The 22,259-nt window shown below is 35.5% G+C and overlaps 1 protein-coding gene and 1 long non-coding RNA gene across 6 annotated transcripts in view; both read left to right on the forward strand.

The window, feature by feature from the left end:
- The window catches only part of LOC125780687 (uncharacterized), a 124,967-nt gene that overhangs the window by 93,267 nt on the left and 9,441 nt on the right, over positions 1 to 22,259 (forward strand). The gene's annotated exons all lie outside the window — the stretch shown is intronic.
- LOC125780518 (uncharacterized) lies at positions 11,859 to 21,993 on the forward strand. 5 transcript variants are annotated; one of them, XM_049463282.1, is made up of 16 exons: positions 11,861 to 11,886; positions 13,176 to 13,231; positions 15,009 to 15,868; positions 16,124 to 16,147; positions 16,382 to 16,549; positions 16,663 to 17,068; positions 17,192 to 17,302; positions 17,394 to 17,474; positions 17,641 to 17,820; positions 17,937 to 18,017; positions 18,095 to 18,174; positions 18,566 to 18,626; positions 18,848 to 18,886; positions 18,974 to 19,161; positions 19,776 to 19,960; positions 20,648 to 21,993. In XM_049463282.1, exons 11-16 carry the CDS (start codon positions 18,123 to 18,125, stop codon positions 21,026 to 21,028), a joined length of 906 nt encoding a protein of 301 aa, XP_049319239.1. In that variant the 5' UTR covers positions 11,861 to 11,886; positions 13,176 to 13,231; positions 15,009 to 15,868; positions 16,124 to 16,147; positions 16,382 to 16,549; positions 16,663 to 17,068; positions 17,192 to 17,302; positions 17,394 to 17,474; positions 17,641 to 17,820; positions 17,937 to 18,017; positions 18,095 to 18,122; the 3' UTR covers positions 21,029 to 21,993. The 5 variants fall into 5 exon arrangements, with proteins under 5 accessions (XP_049319242.1, XP_049319239.1, XP_049319240.1 ...); XM_049463283.1 differs by having other exon boundaries at positions 15,009 to 15,404; positions 15,763 to 15,868; positions 16,382 to 17,068; XM_049463285.1 differs by having other exon boundaries at positions 11,859 to 11,886; positions 16,382 to 17,068; positions 18,851 to 18,886.

The raw sequence follows: 22,259 nt of genomic DNA on the forward strand, positions 1-22,259 counted from the left end.
TATCTCTCTACCTATATATGTATCTGTGTATGTATGTATATATGTATGCTGAATGAATGAATGTAGTGTATGTATGCTCCCAGATGTTGTATGGGCAGCCTTTTCACCCCTTCCTAGACGTCCTCCTGAAGCGACGCAGGAAGCGCTGGAGCCATCCTCTCTGCAGGAAAAGGATTACAAGAAAACAGAATAAAATAAGACATGGTGTAATACAGGACCTTCTGCACACTGTATATGCCTGCTCTACACTTGAAATCAGGATTTATTCCAAACTCTTACCTTTGCAGCAGGCACTGGCTCAGAATCAGGCTTTGGGTTGTTGATGTCCAGCCAGTGAAGTGTGTCCGCCTCGCCGACCAGCACCACCACCCAGTCACGTGACCTGAAACAACTAAACATGCTGCTAAAGATGTTAGTGAGGCGTTTACCAAATCTGCCGCGGGTCGGTGAGGGGAGTCCAGTGTCGTCCTGCTGGGATGTCTCAAGGTAGGTGGTGGTGGTAGTGGTGGGCAGGTGTGCACTGTTCAAGAGACACCATACAAATATTCAATTCTAAACAAACAGTGGCAAAAAGACTAATCTGAATTCTGATACTGACATTGCAGAAGCCTTAATGTTTATTTGTATTTAATTTACAAGTCAGCCACAACCTAAAAGAAAAAATAAATCTATAGTGCTATAATGTTGCAATGTGGACTAATCATCTATTCAAATTTAGGCTGCTCAACAATAACAGTCTGATAGAGACTCACGCAAAATGGCAGGAGAACGTCGACATCCTGTGGGCTGATCTCCTGATCAGAAACCACCTGTAATTGAAACATAGGAAAATGTATACTAATCATTTTCTAATACAAACACCCAAAAAATATTAACATATACAAGAGTTTACATCCAAGCTGGTGTGTGTTGTTTTAAATAATACTGAACACTGACCTGCAGGAGAGGGATGCCTTGCAGGCATCTCAACTTTACCATATTATATATACTGTATGACTCTAATTAATACTATATACGGTACTGTAATGCTTTAGTACTTTAGGTGGTATGTGGTTTTGGATGCAGCTGTGTGGCAGTGATGCTTCACTGTAATTTAATCTTTCATTGTGTTTTTCTCACCTCCTTAATCCACCCAGGAGATTGGCACTTCACCCAGCGACAGAACGCTGCAGTCATCTGAGCTGTCCATCGCAGAATGCACCTGCAATTGACACAAATGATAATTGTATTCCAACCATTTTTTTTTATGTACTCCATGAATATACTTCACTTAGTTAGTTAACTATATATTAAACAATATGTGTTATAAAATTGTCACTGTGTTCTTATGTAAAAACAAAAAAAAAACAAATTACAAGACAAAGTAAAAACTTTTTATGTCAAGTATTTCTACCTGCCTGTCTATTATCAAATGTAACAACTGTAAATTCACTTTAGTTTATTTGCAATGTGAAATGTAATTTTTATGCAAAGCTGGGTATGGCCCTGCTAACACTGATGTTTTGAACAGCCCAGTAGATATTTTATGAGCTTATTTGATTATGTTTGAGCACATAAACCGACCAGTATAAACCCAAGTAGGGACAATTACACAGTCTGCTACCGTTATTAAATAAAATAAATGCTAAATAATGTGTTACACTAGTCAGCTCCACTTAGTGCACACTCGTTACTGAGATAAACCGCTATGACCCTGCAGCTGAACTATCACAACTCAATAACAACCCGTTTAGGTTTAATGGTTTATAATTCATCCATATCAGTAAATATGTCGTTCTGATATTAATTAATTAAGCTGAATTCTATAAGCGAGTCTGAAAAGGTTAAAGTGAGGTTATACTGGGTCTGATAGAGGTGTAGCAGTTTAATAGATACTTACAGAAAGAGGCGGAGTGGGAGGAGGGTGAACCTCAGTAAAGCTGGCCCCTCATATCATTAGAAATTAAATAAAAATATTTCCATTGGTTAGTGCTGCGTTTGTGCTGGTTTGTGCAGCAAAAATTAACGTTTGTGCTGTTATCATTATTGAGATATTAAACATTTAATTTTCTGACCTGTTATGTAACGCAGCCCCTCATTTGTGGCCAAATTTCACCAAAGTGGTCTCATTGGTTAGTGCTACGTTTGTGCTGGTTTGTGCAGCAAAAAATAGCGTTTGTGCTGTTATCATTATTGAGATATAACATTATATTTACTGTTATTGAGATATTAAACATTTAATGTATTACCTGTTATGTAACACAGCCCCTCATCTAAGGCTAAATTTCACCAAAGTGGTCTCATTGATTAGTGCTACGTTTGTGTTGGTTTGTGCAGCAAAAATTAGCGTTTGTGCTGTTATCATTATTGAGATATTAAACATTACATTTACTGTTAACCTTAATGAGATATTAAACATTTAATTTCGGACCTGTTATGTAACAGCCCCTCATCTAGGCTAAATTTTACCAAAGTGGTCTCATTGATTAGTGCTACGTTTGTGCAGCAAAATGTTACGTTTGTGCTGTTATCATTATTGAGTTATTAGGTAAAAATTACTTAATGAGTGTGAAGCTGGCCCCTCATATCATCAGAAACAGAGTAAAAATATTTCCATTGGTTAGTGCTGTGTTTGTGCAAGGCATAAATACAGTGACAAGTAATAATTGGTAAAGTTCAACTAATACTCTACAATACTTTAAATGGTAGCTTAAATATATCTGACATCTGTATTAGTAGAATAATTGGCAATAAAATACATACAAGGTAACTTTTACTATTAGTAGACTGTCTATTTATCAGCACACAAAGCAACGCGCAGTAGTGTAGCAAATGTGTTTAGAATGTAACAGTTACCACCTATTCTAACTTAAGAGAGACTTTCTCTTCAAGTAAAGCATTAATAATGCTACACTGGGTGAACATTGTGTATTGTATTACACCTTTAACTGTTTTATTAAAACTAAACTAAACACTGAGCTAATGCATATTCTCACACAATAACTACAAGGCAAACACCAGCGCTCCATAAACAGAGCCAAACACAAACATATTAATAAGCACTTACAGTCTCATGGACGCACAATAAAACTAATAACAACATCCGTCCAAAAGCCTCGTAGCATCCAAAGTTAGCGCTGAACGAGACCACTTTGGTGTGGTTTGGTCTTTATTGGGGGGCTGGGTAACGCCACCCATTAAATATTTTTTACCTAATAACTCAATAACTAAAATTGCACAAACATTTATTCTAATAGCACAAACCAGCACTAAAAAAACAAGATCACTTTAGTGATATCTGGCCTTAGATGAGGGGCTGTGTTACAGAAAAGGTAATAAATTAAATAGTTTAATTTCTTAGTAATGATAACAGTAAATATAATGTAAAATATTTCAATAATGATAACAGCACAAACACTAATTTTTGCTGCACAAACGTAGCACTAACCAACAGTGTTGGGCACGTTACTTTGAAAAAGTAATTAGTTATAGTTACTAGTTACTTCTCCAAAAAAGTAACTGAGTTAGTAACTGAGTTACTCCACTATAAAAGTAACTAGGTACCAGTAAAAGTAACTATTGCATTACTTTTGCATACCTGTCAAGTTTTGAATTTAAAAATAAGGGACATTTTCCGCCGCCCGCTTTGAGCCATCCCACTAGCCCAACTGAGGTTCAGTATCTCTTACATTTAAGACAGGTTGACAGGAAATCTAAAATAACCACCTGTGAAACACTTACAAACTACAATTAGATGATCAGAATCTAATAGGCTTACCTTTGTTGACATTGGCATGTTGTGGACATTCCTACATATGTAATTCTTATAATACAGCCTAAATGAAAACACTTTTCTAGATATTAAGTCTTCACTTTTCTGTCAGGGATGCACTCACTCTTTTATGTTATTTTTTTTTATTCAATGGATTTAAAATTGAACAAAGAGTGCACAAATTCTGCAAAATGAGCTTTTACTAATGACATGGACCAGATATATTCCATCAATGAATCCATTCCTCAATAAAGTACGCAAAACAGTACACTAACAATGGATTTCATGTAGCAATGTAATAATGTAAACAATTCACTTGTTTCTGTCTAATACACTGCTGGATTTACATATTGATTGAGTTATGGTCCACAGTGGGCTAAGGGATTTTAACAGGTAAACTCAGTAAAGGATTGTTTGTTAGCTGATTAGTTGGATCCGGTGAAAAACACACAATTTAGAGGCAGTGAGCAAAGTTCAGAAACTGCTTTAAACTACTAACATAAAGTACTGTACTGAATTCTGGCTATCCTCTATGTCCAGCTTCTATCAAACTAGTTAGCTAACTGAATTTTCGTCTAATTTTTTGACGTCTGGTCACCCTAATGTTACATACATATATTATTTATAATATATATCATTTTAATGTATCTATTTATTTTTTACTTAGGGACTGATGAGGAAACTGAAACCCTCATAAGGCTGAGGTCAGACAGGGCTGCCAGCTTCACTGGCCGGAGATGCGACCAAAAATGCCTGGGAGTAAGCAGGATTTTATTGGAATATCTGAATTTTTTAGCTGTGTGTGATAGTAATGTTCTGAAACATGTGCTGAAAGTGAGCGTTGTGATTGGCTCAGTTCATTGGTAGTCAACATCCTATCTAAAAGGGATCAGCTGTCCCAATTCCCCAATTACAGCTCCTTCCCTCCTTTCCTCCTCCTCCTCTCCTCTCCTCGATTCCTCCACCTTCTTCTGGGGTAGGAGAGGAGGAGTAGGAAAGGAGGAGTAGGACAGGAGGAGTAGCAAACGTTTCAGAACGCAGCCAAAGTGTGTGTGTGTGTGTGTGAACAGAAGTGACTACCCAGGGCCCGAGTAGGGAGAGGGGCCCATGAAATTCCTGATTTATTGTTTTTAAAAAAGATTTAGCCCGTTGGTCCTTATTACCATTATCTTTAGCCGCAAGAATTAACACTATCAAAATGAATACCCTATCTAAATTATCGTATCTTTTTCAGACCTTACCTATTTTTATTCCTAAATTATTTAAAAAAAAATTAGATACCAAAATTTTGGAACAAAAGGCCCCCTCGATTACGTAAATCATTATTACAACAAACAAAATCACTAGGCGGTAAGGCACTTCCACATATACAATTCTATTACTGGGCAGCCAATTTACGTGCACTGCAGGTCTGGAACTGTTAAAACTCATTTCAATCTCCCCCAGAATGGCTACATTTGGAAACTGCCTCTTGTCATCCATTTTCTTTATATGCTATTTTATATACCCCTTTAGACCACAAAGCTCCCACCATTATTAAAATATTGTTGTTAAATCGTCTGTGAAAATTTGGAAACAGTTTAGAAAGCATTTTAATTTTAGAAATCTCCCCCTGTCTTGCCCACTTACCTCAAACTATCTCATTCTTCCATCAACTCTTGATAAAGGGTTTAACAATTGAGATAGAGCAAGGATTAAAATGCTGCACGATTGTCAAGGGCACTTTTGTATCTTTTCAGTATTTACTAGAAACATTCTCAATCCATAAAAATAATTACCTTCAAGTACTTAGTTTTGCCAGCTCCGTAAATCCCCAGTTTCCATCAGCCACAGAACTCACAGTTTTTAAAACCACTGCCAACAAAATTATTTCTCAAGTTTATAACTTAATTAGTTCGGATCAAGCTACATGCTCAATGAATCTTAAAGACAATGATGGTAGTAACGGCGTTAAAATAAACTTTTTTCAGTAACGAGTAATCTAACTAATTACTCTGACTGTAACTATAACGCCGTTACCATTTCCGACAACCCGTTACTGCAAGTTACTTTAGTAGCTCAATTAACCTTTTTTTTTTACTTCGCGCATACAGGCAAAGGCGCACGTGTGTGTGTGCGAGTCACAAGGGAGGGGAGGATCAGACCAGGGTTTCTGTAGCGGTCCGCAGGCTCATCCTCAGGGGAAGACAGTATTCTGTAGTGAGCACTTTTAATCAGAGGTCTCAAACTCGCGGCCGGCAGAACGATATTTTGTGGCCGGTAACTAGTTACTTTTATAACGAAGTAACTCACTTACTAACTCAGTTACTTTTTTGGAGAAGTAACTAGTAACTATAACTAATTACTTTTTCAAAGTATGGTGCCCAACACTGCTAAAAGAGCAATGGGAGAAGGATCTGGAAAATCAGAGTGATGTTTTGAAATTAACAAGGCAGATGGAAGGACACCAAACACTGCTGTAACGGAATTAGGATCCAACTGCATCTCAAGAACCTCAGCTGTATCTCAGCACCTCTTAACTGAGGTCAAGTTGCAACAAATATTATACAGAATTAAATTTATCCTCCTTGTGTGCCAAACATGGAATCATTCAATGTAAACTATTTTACCAAGTGTATTGGACTAAAGCCAAACTTTATCCAAAATGTATCCAGATACAGACCCAGTATGTGATCGCTGCCATCAGGAACATGCCTTTCTAATACACATCTTCTGGTTATGCCCATCATTGTTCAAGTTCTGGACTGAAATCTTCTCAACCTTATCTAAAGTTCTTGAGATGCAGTTGGATCCTAACCCCGTTACAGCAGTATTTGTTGTCCTTCCATTTGCCTTGTTAATTTCAAAACATCACTCTGATTTTGCAGCCTTTGTGACTTTGTTGGCAAGACGGTTAATTTTATTAAAGTGGAAACTTTCGTATTCTGAATGGATCAGGGATGTCCTTTGGTATGGCACACTGGAACGAATTCGATGCACTCTGAATGATTCTCTTTCAAAATGTAAAATATAATGCAGCCTTTTTCACTTTTATGGAAAATCTTTCACTTGCAGCAATTCCAGAATAATGGTAAAATATTTCCCCCTGTAAGATTGGAACATGCTCCTTAACCAAAATTACACTAATAATTGATCCAAGACCATATGCTGTGTGCTAAGCTCTTTATGTTGTGTGTTCGAGGAATTTAGTTTTTTTCTCTCTTCCCCCTTAATTATTATGTCACCTATATAAAGATATAAACTTTGTCTAACGAATTATTTTTTTCTCTCTTTACAATTAACTTATTTACTTTGTGAACTGTATGTGTGTTATATTCTGTGTGTTACGTGTCTGCATGTTCGTCTCTCTCTTTCTCTCTCGCACGCTTGCTCGCTCTCTCTCTCTCTCTCTCTCTCTCCCTCTCTCCCTGTCTCTCTCTCTATAGGTTGCACATCCTGTCAATCATCATTGAGCATGCTGCCGGCTAACCAATTGAGTGGAGACTGAGGCGGGGCTTCCAGTATAAAAGCTGCGTGAAGGAGCTGCGCGGCAGCCTGCCGGCTCACATACTGACCACTCGTTTGCACGCTCCGTTTTTATTGTGGTTGCACTCTGTTTTATTGCTTTTGTCAGAAACTAGTCAAGATCTTGCTTCTCTGTGTTACTGAAGTAGTGCTTTATTCAAAAGCTCTGTTTTGGTTCAGTCCTGAATTTTATATCTTTCTCCCCCTCAGATTGAGAACAGGTTAGACTGTGCGCGCACCTACATTCCACCACGTAGGTAATTCATTGTATAAGCACATTAGATTAAAAGGGCGGGTACCAACATATGTATTTTTTGTTTTATTAGACTAGTGTAACTAGACAGGTTTTGTTTGTTTATTCCTTTTCTTTTGGGTAGTTAGGCTAGTCTCTTAAAATAGCTTAGTGTGATTTTTGTTTTGTTCTGTTCTTTTCTTTGGTACCGTTCATCTTCTCTTTCTGAGGTGAGGTTAATCCAAATCATGTCTCTGTCTGATGTTTCCCCTGTTTGTTGCTGCATAACTATAAAGTAAACAAAAGCCTAAATAAATCTAATTACTTGTTCTGATTTAAGCTGCCTGCTCTCCAGTCAATTCACTCCTTAGAAACCAGTTTCAAGTTCCACCTTAAGCGATCCATATCTTATTAATGTTACTGGTTCCGCTCTACACCCCTAGACCATGGCCTATTAAGTAGTGGGAACGTAACACTGTGAAACAATGCTACTTAATATATTGTATTTACTGTGCTCCCCAATGTTCAAAGTCAATGCAAACCCAATAAAAATATTTACTCAAAAAAGAGTCTGTTAACCTGCTAGTCTTCAGTATGGGACCAACTTGACCATCAATGACCAACTATGACCATCTGAATTCAGTTACCAGCAAAACTGGTCTAGAGTAGGATATTCAAACAGATCAGATTTTCAATTTCAAAACTCCTGAGGATAAAAAATATATGCTACATGTGCAGTTTAAAGTTTAAAGATAATAATGCAAAGAAAAGTTGTACTTCATGGATGAAGAGATTGTATGGTGATATTAATTAATTATATTTTCCTTTTTTATAAGCTTGTGTTTAATAAGTATTTAGGTTGTTTAATGTATTATTTTTAAGTTTGTATCCTGCAAAAAAGACCCAATACAGACACTGAAACTAGAATGTAAAAATGCATACCTATTCTAAATACATAAAAAAAAATCAAATATAAACACTGTTTTTACACGAAGTTAACATGCCAATTTACAGTTTATTCACATTAATGGCCCTTATCACACAAGTTAACACAACAGGCAGTACTGACGTCATCAAAAAATGTTGAGGTTATGTCCTTAAATAATTGTGATAATTTGATAACGTAATTGTAGTGACAAGGCTAAACCAAATTTCTGATAATGTTGGGATCATTTCTGTGTTTTTGGATGTGTATTTATGTGATGCAGGTTTAAGTCTCTTCTTGGCTGAATTAGCAGTAAAGCATGAATGTGAGTAGCACTCTGTCTCACCTGGGAGGATTCTCTATCCCCTCCTCAGGCCTGAGGATTTACTGCATTACGTAACTCTCTGCAGGTGAGCTGCTGCTGCTGTTAAAGTCACTGGTGTCCAAGCTGTGATAATAGCACTGATGCTGCACGTGTACATGTATGAGTGTGCGGATGTGTGCACGAGTGTGTGGAGGTTACAACAAAAATAACAAAAAATTCGGAAAAAAATTGGGAAAAAATAAAACAGAAGGAAAAGAGGTAGAGACTACAATATTCACTTTCATTTTTCAGGGTTGTAATATATTGAAGGAGTGTCTGTAGTTGTAGCCCTGGTAGTTTACTAATATTGTTTTTTCATCTTTTGGGTAACGTCTCGTTATGCTAACAGACTAGACTAATACACACAGTACTGGAACTTTTCCAAACGGACCTGCACTATACACCAATACCTACACTACTGCTATACTTGCACTGTCATACACACTTTAATTCCCCAAGAACTGTGAACTTTAAGAACTTTAGGCACTCATTCACTTTACCAGCCTTAAGCTATACACAATATTTGCACTACTGTTATACGGATTCTATTTATACTGTCATTCCATCTCAATCACCACTATTGTCTTCCGTCTTACGTATCTATTGTGTCCGTGTTGTATTGTACATATAGTGTCTCACATTCATTTATATTATATATCTTTTTTGGGTACCACACAGGATGTTTTCCACAGCTGTGGAACCCTCCCTAGCCTCAAGCTAAGGTTAAAAAGGTACTGAGTCACACTGCACAGGTCTTCAGAACTCTTGAGCTGATGCCATCTGCCATCCGCAGCCTTTCTGACCTTGATCTTCTTCAGTGCACATCTCACCTGGGATGTTGTGAGTGTAAGACTGGAGTTTTTCCTATAGCTGGCTTTACCATCCTGGATCTTTCGTCTTAACTCCCTCTGTGCAGATTTCATTCTTTCCTTGTCACCCAATTTAAAAGCCCTCTTTTTCTCCTTCAGGAGAGCCTTAATATCAGGGTTAATCCAAGGTTTAATAATAATAATAATAATAATAATAATGTTAATAATCAAGTATGTTGTTATTCTATTTTAAATATGATAACTGATCAGTTTTTGTCATATATGTATATAATTCAGACTAGCGGTGGACAATATGGCTCTAAAATAATATCACGATATTTCAGGGTATTTTTGCGATATCGATATACTTGGCGATATAGGAAAACAGAAAAATAATTTGTTGATTTCAGGAATATAGCATAATAGTACTCTCGGGACAGAGAGATTACGTCATCGCCGTGACCTCCTGTAGACAGAGAGGGAGAGGCATAACAGATTACGGGGGGGCTCCCCCCGTTTCCTAACTCTTTCTCTTAAAATATGAATATTTTAAGATATATCAGCAGCAGTGTAACACTACCAATAGCTAGTGCACTGTAAAGTACTTTTTTCACCTGAAGTGATTCTGGTTTTCCATAACGTAGATTGGTTGCAAAGTGCTCACAGTTATGTGTCACAAGGTTATAAGTGACATTTTTACCTAAGGCACTGTTTGCGTCTTGTAGAATTAGTTCGATCTCTTTGCGTTCATACTTGTAGTCCAAAATGTTGTTGACTTTGTAACGAAAGCATCCGGCTACATATAAAAGTCGATCTCTTTTAACCTCTCCTTTGTTAGGCTTGTTTTTATTTTTCGTCAGATGGATGACATAGCCATCTCCCACATAAACTGCCCAATGGCTGTAGATGACACGAGAAAATTCAATGAGATCCCCCACATTAGGACTCTCCGGTCTGCCCTGAAGTCCAATAATCATCATATTATCTCTGGAACTATCCGCTTGCAACTGCTGAACAATTTCCAGTCTGTGGTAAATATAGACACTGGCGTGTATGACGTCATGCATGACGTCATGCATGCTAGCGTCCATGAAAGAAGAACTCTTATACGCCATAGACGCGAGTATCAAAAATAGAGCACCCAATTCGAATGTTATCATTCCATTGAATCATTCCATTGAATGGACGTTATCACGTGAAAATAGGTCCACACTGTAAAAAATAAAACCGCAAAAAAACGTATAGTAAAGTAAAGTAAAATACTTTCATTCATATGAAGTGCAAAACCAGTAGATTCACATGCATTTTCATTAAAGGTTTCACATACATACACCAGTATTTTACAATTAAATTTCTTCAATAAAGTGATTTTGATCAACGTTCTGCAGGGAAAAAAACTGTTATTTTACAGTTTTTCAGAGCATATTTACAATTAAATTTCTTCAATAAAGTGATTTCAATCAATGTTCTGCAGGGAACAACTGTTATTTTACCTTTTTTTTAACTAACTTTATTGTCTTTCAAGTTGTGAGCTTCATGATTCACAAATTAAAGTGTATTTGACTCATTCAGTGATATTCAATGACAAACTGTATGATCCTTTCAGAATTTCTTTATTAACAGGCTCTCTGCTCATTTAAAGCAATTAAAAGTGCTCAGAGAGTGAAACCACGTATATTAAAACAGTCTAAAACCCAGCCAGGTGGATAAAACTGCTATGAAACTACATCATGGTGAGCCCTCTAAACTGAACATCTAATTAACATAGCCACGCCCCACAGACTGTTGTTTTTTTTTAGGTATATTTTCTTTTACATAAAAGAAAGAAAAAAACGTTTTATTTCTATGGTTATTTTCTGTATTTTTTTAAAACAATGAATAAAAAATGAATTAATAAATAAACCTTACAATTATGAAGAAAACCAAACAAACTAAAAAAACGTAGAATAACAGTTCCGGCTACTCTTGTAATAACATTTAAGAACATGGCAAAAAAATAATTCATGTAATTCACGTAAAAATGAAGTTATTGTAAAAAAAAAAGTGACGTCCTATTTAAAAAGCAACAGAAATTGTTCATTTGTAACATTTCTAACATATTTATGGTGTTTTTTTACTCACTTTTCTTCTCTCCCACAACCTTAATCCTTTACAGCTTCAAAAACATGTACTATGCAAATTAGGCGATGACGTCATTTAGCGACTTCTAGCGACTTTTAGGACAGCCAATAGCTACTTTCCTTACTGAGGAGTTGGCAACACTGGATCCGCGGGCTTCATTCTGTCCCAGCGTTTGACCAGGTAATGTCGTGTGCGTGAGTAAACACAAAAATACATCATCTTATATTAGAAAAAAATCATCTTATATTAGAATGTCAGAGAACGAAAGAGGTCTGGAATAAATTAAAACAACTGAATACAAATATTACGTATGATAAAATATCTATAATGTATGGCATTTTTAAAGAACAACTCTCAAAATCCCAAAAAAACAATCTATGGTATGTGATATGCATGGTTAAATGCAAACTGTGGAATACCAGATGCAAAATCGCCATTGACAATTGCTCTATACCAAGTGAAAGTGTGTTTAAACAGGTGATTACTGAAATGAAAAAGAAAAGAACTTTGGACACATTTACACAAAATGGCGATAGCTGGTCCTTTTTAAAATTTTGAAGGGAAAAAAAAAGTGTGTGAAAACAACAAATTGTAAGTTTTGTGTAAAATAATGTAATTTTTATGTGTTTTTTTAATGTAATAACAATGTAATTTTTATGTGTTTTTGAAAGTAATAATATGTAATGTATCCCCCCCTTTTTGAAATTCAATAAAGTATAAATAAACGCCCACAAAAAAAAAACACCAAAATACTAGTTGAAAGAACCTTATTGTGACTGAATTTACGCGCCACGTTTCCCTAACAGACACCCATTGTAGTTGCTTAGCTCAAATGTGTGTTTGTTTGCTTTGATTTTGTACAAAATGTGTCGAAAGGCTAGCTAGCTAGCTAGCTCGCCTGCTAACTTCCATAGCTAGGCAGCTAAGCTTGGCCTACTTAGCTTGTTCGCTAGCTAATGTAGCTACATGTCTAGAATGAAGATGTGCTGTCGGCTGCTTCTGCTTTCATAATGCTGTCATATCTACAGCTATGGTTTGTATGAATTGTTAAGGATCTTTGAGGCTTTCGTGTGGTATGACACGTTTATTTATTCAGCGTTAAAGTTACACCCGGTGGCTGCGCCCAGCTTTAGCTGGCTAGCTAGCTGACTAGCGATGTTCCTTCTCATGTTTAAGCTCAATATAGAGACTTCGTGATGGGCGACTTGCTTCAGTGTTTTTTTTTCTTTTTAATAGAACTTCTTCTTGTAAATCTTGTACTTTGCCTGAAAGATAAAATGTAAGCTAACTGCTGCTTCTATTTTATACTGGCTGTTATTAATGTTAGCTAGCTTTGTTGCTAACCTTGCTAAGGTAAACCTTCAGGGAGCATAGGGGCTTGTCTTTAATAGCTTTCACTGTATTTGGGGATTTGTTGAATCAATGCCAGTATAGTTGTTTCAAGGTATTAATAAATATTTCTTTTACAGTACACATTGTGTACGAGTCCGAATTGTAAGAGCCAGCTTCTTCTTCCCATTTCAAGGTAAGATGCATAGAATTGTAATTTTGTCTCACCATTTATGGATTTAATTGCTTATTAATAGTAGTTTATGTTCTTTTACTTGCTGTAAACATTACGATTCCCTTAATGTACACTCTCCAGTGAAAATATTAAAATCCTCTCCTTGCTGTGTCAACCCACCCCCCCATCAGAGTAGTTGACTACCAAAATAATCATAAGTTGCATCCCTACTTATAAGTGCTGCTATATTTCCATAAAATGGAAAGAGTCTGTGGAAAGAAGGAGGTGGTCATTACATCCTTACTGATAAATATAGTGTAGGGTAGGGTTTTTTTTTGCGATAATTATACTTTTGGTGGTATGAGAACATTGGAAAAAAATATTTCAAGAATATGGAAGACCAAAAATGACGTGTAAATAAATAAATTAAAACATAAATGTGTGTGTATGTATGTGTGTATATATTTATATATGTACATATATATATATATATATATATATATATATATATATATATATATATATATATGTATATATGTGTGTTTTATAAATACATGCATAAGTAATCGAGTAGGTGAATAAATAAATAAATACATTTCTTATTTATATATTCATTTATATGTGCATTTATTTATTTCAACTTTTATTTATTCATTCATTTCAACATTTCTACATTCATTTATTGATTTATTTACACATTTCTTTATGTATTTATTTATTTATTTACACATTTTTTTCTGTATTTGTGTGGTAATTGGGTAGGCGGTCCTATCTTCGCTCTAAAGCAGGATTGGTTTATTGGCTGCAATAGTTTTGGCTCTACTGCTCCTGCCTTGGCCTACAGCAGCGACATATTGAATCTGTTGACCCTCATTCATTTCTGGCAGTTGTTACTGCAGTAGGGTTATAGCTGCGATGTTGTTGTCTCACTGATATTGAAAGTACAGGACAGCTATTTGTGCGCCGGCACACTGAACAGCATAGCGAAGTGTGTGCCAGATGCATTTAAATGTGCATTTATTTATATAGTTATTTGTTTCTACATTTATATGTGCAGTTATGAATTAATACTTCCTTCGTTTTTGGTCCTACATACAAGAATACACTACAACAAAATAAAAAATATATTTTATTATTGCATACGGCATGAGATGGCACACCCCTAACTGAGATATTAAAAAATACAATAATTTTATTACATTGTCCATAGAAGTAAATGATCATGTATTTCATGATACTAGTAATGCACTACAAATATCTCCATATATACAGAATTAAAGAAAAAAAATACATGTACTGGACAGGTATAATCTGTCTTTAGTAGATGTAATATGAACTGAGCTTAAAAATAGCAAAAAAAGTAGTACCCTCATGTGATATTTAGGGATGGGTGATATGGCACAGTATTTCAGGGTATAATTTTGTTCACAATATAAAAAAAATATTGGCAATATTATTGCATATAATACGACATGGCACACTCCTATCTTGTAGCCATTTCTTGTTGAGTCCGACTGAGAGACACTGTAATATTATTTTACAGATTGTCAATATTTTATCCATTAATGCATTAGTTTTGTGCCTTACTTTTACTAAAAGGATTGACATTTATCAAATGACATGAAGAAGCCCTCACTTTCGTTTGTTGACTTTTTGTTAGTTGACACTGAAACATTGAAAAAAATGTCCATGGTTTAAGATTGTAAACATTTTCAGTCTGAAGTGCTAAATATGATCAATTACTGAAGCAACCATTAAGCACAAATAATATTTATGCAGTCTTCATCTTTGTATTCAGATATGGGAAAAGCCTTGCGGTTCAGGAAATCGAAGATACACCTGTTCAAGAAGCACCCTGGTGCTCGTGCACAGAAGGTCTACGTAGGTGACATTCTTTCTAGTGTGGGCACTTTCCATCCATCAAGAGATCAGGATGAGCCTCCCGAAATAGCTGAGAGCAGTAACTTATGTTCTGAGACTGCATACACAAAGGCTAAAAGGAGAGAAATAAGTGCCTGGGATCTAGTCAAGGATGATATTTTGAAGGTGTCATTTGCATGTTCAGCACCAATCACAGATCTCTGCATTGTCTGTCAAGACCATGGAGAGTACAGATTTTTGCAAGGCTTGTTTAAAAAAGTCACACAGGAATTTGCTGCACCTTCCTGACAAGTGGAATGTAAGGTCAAAAGCTGTAAGTTTCCTATACCTATAAGTTTCAGCTATATACAGTAGGGCTGTCACTGTAAATTTTGACTTTCTCATTAAAATGAAATGCACTCAGTTTGACAGTAAACACTTATTTTATTTCCAATACGTGACATTTGGTTTTGTTTCTTTCATTAATGCTCACTGTAGGTTCCATGTTAATTTGCCCATATCAAAGTCAATACAATTTGAATGAAGATTTATTTTTAATCAAGTAATATATGATTGTAATTGTGATTGTTCTATTGCACTTCTGTCATTCTACTTGGTAGACAGTTATTTTTGTAATGATGTTTTATAATGTATTGACAGTGTTTAATGTCTTTTTTTCTTACCCTTAACAGAAGGCCTATTATGAACCCCTTTCAAGTGGTTTACAATTAGTTTTACCTGAAGGGCATGAAAACCATAATGTTTATAAAAGGGAAATGAGAGTTGTTGTCAGTTCAGGTATGTTATTCTGAATTTAATTTGTATAAAATTAGGGCAGAGTTTAAAGCAGTTATTTAAATGTTTTAATGTGTGTTTAGATTTTGTTCCTGAAGCTTATGAAGTTATAATACAGATCACTTTAACATATTCAACATATAAGAAACATTTTCAAATTGTATTACCTAGTGTGTCGAAGTCCTGGTGTAGGTTTATGACAGTATGAATAACTGTCCTGCTTTTACCTGTTTGCATTTTCCACTTTTTGCATTATAGGTGAATATGTTGTACAGAGCTTTGGTAGGTGAATCCATATCCTATTTCTTTACAGAAATCTGATTTGTATGAATTTATCTGCAGTACTATGTCCGTATCCAGCTACTGTGTGTCTACTATGTATGAAATGTGGGATCTTTCTTAGTGTAAAGAATTTAAGTTGCTGCTTTGTTTACTTGCAAGTGAAACGTTTGCTTTAAGTTACAGTTAGTCAAAAAATGTTTTTTGTTTTTTCTCCTTTTCTCTTTTCATTTTTAGCAAGATGGAAATATGATTGTAACACTTGATGGGAACTTTGGACTTGTACGAAAACAAAGTTCAGGGGCAAGCATAGATAAACCATTTCATGGAAGCCGTATGTTTATTGGTGATGGTAGAACAGAGGAATACATTTCGTCACATCCCAAAAATTCCAAACCTAATGAGGTTGGTGACTTTTATTAATATCATACAGAACTGATAATTGTGTATTTATTCCAGCACAATCATTCAAGATAATAATTTATTTCACTGCTACCTGAACTATTCTGTTTATTTAGGATTGCAGTAACTTTAAGGCTGGAAACCTCCTGAGGTCAGGAAAGCAAACAAAGAAGCTGGCTACCTGTCTCTCTATTGTGGTGCTTTTCAGACTGTCATCACTTTTTTTTTTCTAGTTCATCTTCTCTAAATTTTAAAATTGTGGATATTTTAATTTGTGTTTTGTAAGTACTGGTAGGCATCATGACTTTTTTTTGACTGTGATCTGTGATCATTTATAATTATAATAAATCATCATTTTCTGTGCAGGTTTTGGATATCAGTGCTCAAAACACTGACCAACTGCATAGTTCATTAAACACTGTAATTTGTCCTATTTAACTGGATGGTTGCATATATTGAACGAAAAAAAAACACAAGTAGAGAAGACTATTAGAAGTTTAAGAATCTTTTGCTGTTTGTCAGGTATGATAGTCTTAAAATATTGATATATTTTAAATCTATTGCCCAACCCTGATTGTAAGCTTATTAGTTTTGTTATTTTCGATATTAATATGAGTTATTTTCACCACGATTTGTTTTCTGTAGGTTAGCCTATCCCCTCTACATCATCGAGGAGTTGCTCCAAAATGCAACACAAAGAACATACACCTGCGAGTAGTCTATGACATTGCATGTGTTCTTGCCTCCCATATGCAGGTAGGAAAGTTATGCACTCTTTCACACATTCATGAATTCTGCTGGCAATTCATCCATTATACTTTGCAATTCTCAAATTGCATTTGAACAGAAATCCAACCAAGGCATACCACACAACCTGTCTCTGGCTGTACCAGCATTTCATGTTTATGGTCATAAACTGCAGTGCCAGGTAATTTCATGCATGTTTGTTATATAAACTTTATGATGTCCCATCTCATGGGTTCACATCTAATCCTTTTTTTATCTCTAAATGTAGGAAGTGAGACTTAACATTTGTGTAATTTGTATAAGAATAAAAGTTTGTAATCTAGAAAACATTTTTTTTTGTAACACAGATTATGTATAGCACCAGGAGGCTTGATGGATTTGGGCTTACTGATGGTGAAGGAATGGAAAGACTGTGGTCATTCCTTAGAAGGTTTGCAAGAATCACAAAGGAAATGACTCCATCTCATCGGATGGATCTGCTACAGATGCCCTCCTTCATTATGGATGGAGAAAAGCTACTGACTTAGGTTTGCTTTCATCTGTACTCTTTGTCAAATTTCAGCATTTACTTGCATGATTTTTTTTTTTTATTTGGATAAGAGAAATTTACTGTGCATATCGTTCCAATATTTCAAATATGCAGCTTCTGCTGAGAGTTGAAAAGGCAGAGAAGATGACCGTTGTTGCCAAAGATGAGATCTCCATGATCATCAGAGAGGCACCGGTGAGTGTTTGTGTGTACACCTTGTGCGCAGAGCTACCTTTGCCACTTTATTTATTTTATTTTTTGTTTTATTTTAGTGCCGGTCTCTGAGCAAGACATGGAGAGATGGGAAAGAAAACTGAGGCAGAGCTCGTCCGACAGAAACCAAAACCTAAAAGTAAAATGATTGCTTCACTATCTTATGCAATTAAACCGTTTATTTGATGTAAATGTAAATATACAGGTGAAAAAGAAATTATTTCCTTATCCATGTATAGCTAAGTTGAGTTTTTAAAGGAAAGTGTCAAAGCTGCTTATATGTGCAGTAGTACGCCTAACATTTAATTTGCATAAGTAATGCTACATATATTCCCTTAATGATTTTTAAAGATCTTCTGGTGCCCCCCACAGATTTATTTTAGTTGTTGTCCAGGACATGTTGCAAATGTCAGTATTCCTTGAAAAGTGCTTGTGATAAAATTGAATAAAACGTATGTCCTGCCATTTCGTACAGAGTACATAAAACATGACACTTCATGAGGTCTGTAACTCTTGTTTTTGGTCTCTAGATACTGTGCCAAGATGGAGAAAGGAATATGTCATCAAGCTGATTCAGTACAACATGCTTAAGTAAGACTAGGTGCAAGATTAAACAATCCAATTTTATTATTGTGATTAAAGAATACAATGCAATGCATGTCAGGTAATGGTGAGTGACTAAATGTATTTGCAAAATGTAAACAGTTCAAGAGTAGGTTCACTTTGCTGATTGAAGGCACCAGAAACTTAACGTGAGCATTACATTTTTAGAGGAAGTGTGGTGTTCTGTTTTTAATGGCTTGTTTGTACAGTAGGTCTGAGGCTGAAGAGTCATTTGCAGATAAAGCAGAGTAAGTAAATCATACCAAATACATCTTTCACCCAGATCATAAATTCAATAAATAAAGTAAAATGATCCACTTTATTTGACGTTGCAGATTTGAGAAAACCTTGCTGAATTTGGAGGAGAAGTACTGCATAGGGAAAAGGTGGCATGAACGTGATGTGATCTTTCAGTCTACCCTGAAAGATGTTGACTGTGACATCAGAAGACAATTACTGTTCAAAGCTAGAACTGAAGCAAGAGAGAGAGCTGTCCTCTTACAGCTCAAAAGAAAATATCCAGGTAAAGAGATACAGAACAATTACTTTAAATAAAGCTTTCGGTTACAGTTTGTAAGTTCACAAGGCAAACGTAAATCTCAGTATATCCAGTTAGAAAGAAAATATAGCAGTGTGTACATGTTTGTTCTTAATGAAGTGCTCAAGTGTATAATCTTATGAATTTGAATGAGTTATCTTATGAGTTTAGAATGTTTGTACTCTGCTATAGTTATTTTTGAATTTCTTGTTTTGCTTTTAAGAGAATACAGTAAATACAGTAAAAAGTTTTAGCTGCATTATTACAAAGTGTTTAGCCATACCTGTAATTTTTCCAGTTTCCCAAAAAAAAAAAAAAAAAAAAAAATTGCCTCAGTACAAAACAGTATTTACACTCTACTGCTGTCTAAAAACACATTTATACTGCAGTTAAACAGACTTTTTTTAATTCTATGATTGTCTTTTTGGTGATGCATGGTTTTATTTAAACTACTTTGTCTCTCTAAATTGACTCATCACTTGGTATAGGGTTGTGGTTTGAGGAGAGGATTGCCTTCCAATTGGTTCTATAATCTTTGTGTTGCTTCAGAATAGATGTATGTGATTGAATCACTTATTTTAAAATTAAATGTCTTTCAGATGGCCAAGGCATTGCCATTAGACTTTCCAAGCAAGTTGCAAACACCAACAAGAGACTCAAGCAGACACTAAGCCAGTACAACAACATTCTCTGGCCACCAAAGACTGATGTCTTCCCTGCAACCATGAGTTTTCAGGACATATGTGACCCATCTTGGCCTGTCTGTTCCCTCCTGGATGAAACCGTAAGTACTTACTTTGTAACGTAATTGCTATGTACATACTTTGAATTCATAAGTACACATTTACAAAATGTTAGATTGGAATATATATAAAATGGTGGGTGTTTTTTTTTTTTTTTTTAAATACAATATGTAGCAGAGAGATCTTAGAAATGATTAATACCAGGTACTTTAAACATTGTCAGCCTTTCATCATCCAACATCTTTAAAACTCAGGCGTACACTATAATGCCAAAAGTATCTGGTTGCTTGCCTTGTGTTTGGTGATGAGACTTGGCAAACCCATCCCATGAAGCTCTCTATGCTCTTAATATCAATCTGAAGGGCTAATTTTTAGGGCACATGAACACTAAGTGCCTCAGCTCTGCTTTTGTTCCCAGTCACTTCCACTGTTATAATATCACTGACAGTTGGCTGTGGAATGTTTAGTAATGAAGTTTCACGACTTGACTTGTTGCAGAGGTGCTGCATCCTATCGCTGTCCCACGCTCTAGGTTCACTGAGCTCCTGAGAGCGATCCATTATTTTCATTAATGTTTGTAGAAGCAGTCTGCATAATTAGGTGCTGCTTTTATACATCTGTGTAAATGGAAGTGATTTGGAACCTAATGGAGTTAATTGGTTGGATGGTGAGCGAATAATTTTGGTAATGCGTATAAAATTCTGTCCTTCCTCCCTTTTCTTTTATAGATTGGAGATGGTGATGATTCTGTTCCTAGATGTTTAAAACGACGTGGGATCGATGCAGTATACATGAAGGCCCGGGCTGCTGAAGAAAAGGTCTTGGTCCATCAAGAAATGAAATGTGTAATTGATCACCTTCATCAGCAACATGCTTTTCTCCATTCTGCTATCATTTCAACAAACGAGCCTGGTGCGAAAGCTGCATTAATCCAACGCATCATACAGCTGGAAAGAAGATTACATTGTGCCACACATGCGTTTCATCATCATGTACCAGATATTCCTTCTGCTCCATGCAATTACATAACTCCAGGTCGACTCCACCACACTGTGCCACTGCATGAAATAGAAACACTTGATGGTGATGAGGATGAGGATGATGACTGACTACAATGGCAGTAATGTTGACACTGAAAAGACTATAAATGGTTTATTCTTGCGTTTCACCAACTGAACCCTCCCCCCCACACTGATCATACAGAACATTGTGTATTTTTACAAATCTGTATCTATTTCTCTGCATACTTTATCCTCTTTTGAATAGTCAGGACCCCATAGGATAGACCACCACAGAACTGATAGATAGATAGATAGATAGATAGATAGATAGATAGATAGATAGATAGATAGATAGATAGATAGATAGATAGATAGAACCATATTAGTTTGAGGGTTTCTGATGTTTCAAAGACTAAAAAAATATACATAGCGTTATGTGAGAGCAGTGATCACTGTAAGTAATTATACAAAACTGGCTGTGGTTTGATGAATGTGAATCTTGAAAATGAATTTCAATAACCTTAAGACAAGTGTTATGTACATGTGTGGTATTAAATCAGATCATTGTAGGACAAAACTTCTTAGATTCAATTAATTATTTTTATTAATTACGTATTCATTTTTATTAATTCCTGTCAAAACATTTTGGTCTTACTTATAAATGATAAACTGTATTTATTTGTTAAAACTAGAATATTTTTAATATACAGCAACTACCTTGCCACACTGCTGCACCTGCCTAATGTCCATTTAATGACACCATAGTAATTGCCTACTAACCAGTTTGCAACAATATAGTGATCTTGCAGTGAAAACACACTTTCCCATTAATAAGTATTAACTGTAGGTTAGAATCTTTGTTGGGAAGAAAATTCTACCCAAAACCAACTATATAAGGAAAAGTAATCAGTTACAAAATACTATTTATTGACATGACCATGTGATCACTTACACTACTTCAGGGGGTGGTTTGAAACATATTTATAAACTGTCCTTTACAAAATTTCTTGATGAACAGACCAATAGACCTTCTCCAAAATTACCTAAATAAACTCTTTTTACATTGACTTCTATTAACTTTGTTGGTCTTTAACCTGTATAATGCATACAGTTGTGTGAAAAAAGTACACCCACTTTTTAATATTATTTACAAACCAGAACATTCTAAATACACTGATATTGAATTCTTAGCCTGAAGCCATAAAGATAATGTTACTTAAGAAGTTTAAAATGTGCAAATAATAAGATCTGGGGATTGGAAAGCTCTCACCTAAGGTGATCATCTGCAACTGTTTCTGAGTACTGTTGAGTGGTGTGTGAATAATCTTGTGTGCAGGAC

The sequence above is a fragment of the Astyanax mexicanus genome, chromosome 13 (assembly GCF_023375975.1).
Source record: "Astyanax mexicanus isolate ESR-SI-001 chromosome 13, AstMex3_surface, whole genome shotgun sequence".
NCBI classification, from domain to species: domain Eukaryota; kingdom Metazoa; phylum Chordata; class Actinopteri; order Characiformes; family Acestrorhamphidae; genus Astyanax; species Astyanax mexicanus.

Bases quoted from the DNA above. Each gene is read 5' to 3' on its own strand.
- LOC125780518 (XM_049463281.1), top strand. From the start codon at position 18,123: ATGGGAAAGAAAACTGAGGCAGAGCTCGTCCGACAGAAACCAAAACCT. The intron at 18,627-18,847 runs GTAAGACTAGGT...TTGTTTGTACAG, and splicing joins ATTCAGTACAACATGCTTAA to TAGGTCTGAGGCTGAAGAGT. The intron at 19,162-19,775 runs GTAAAGAGATAC...AATGTCTTTCAG, and splicing joins GCTCAAAAGAAAATATCCAG to ATGGCCAAGGCATTGCCATT.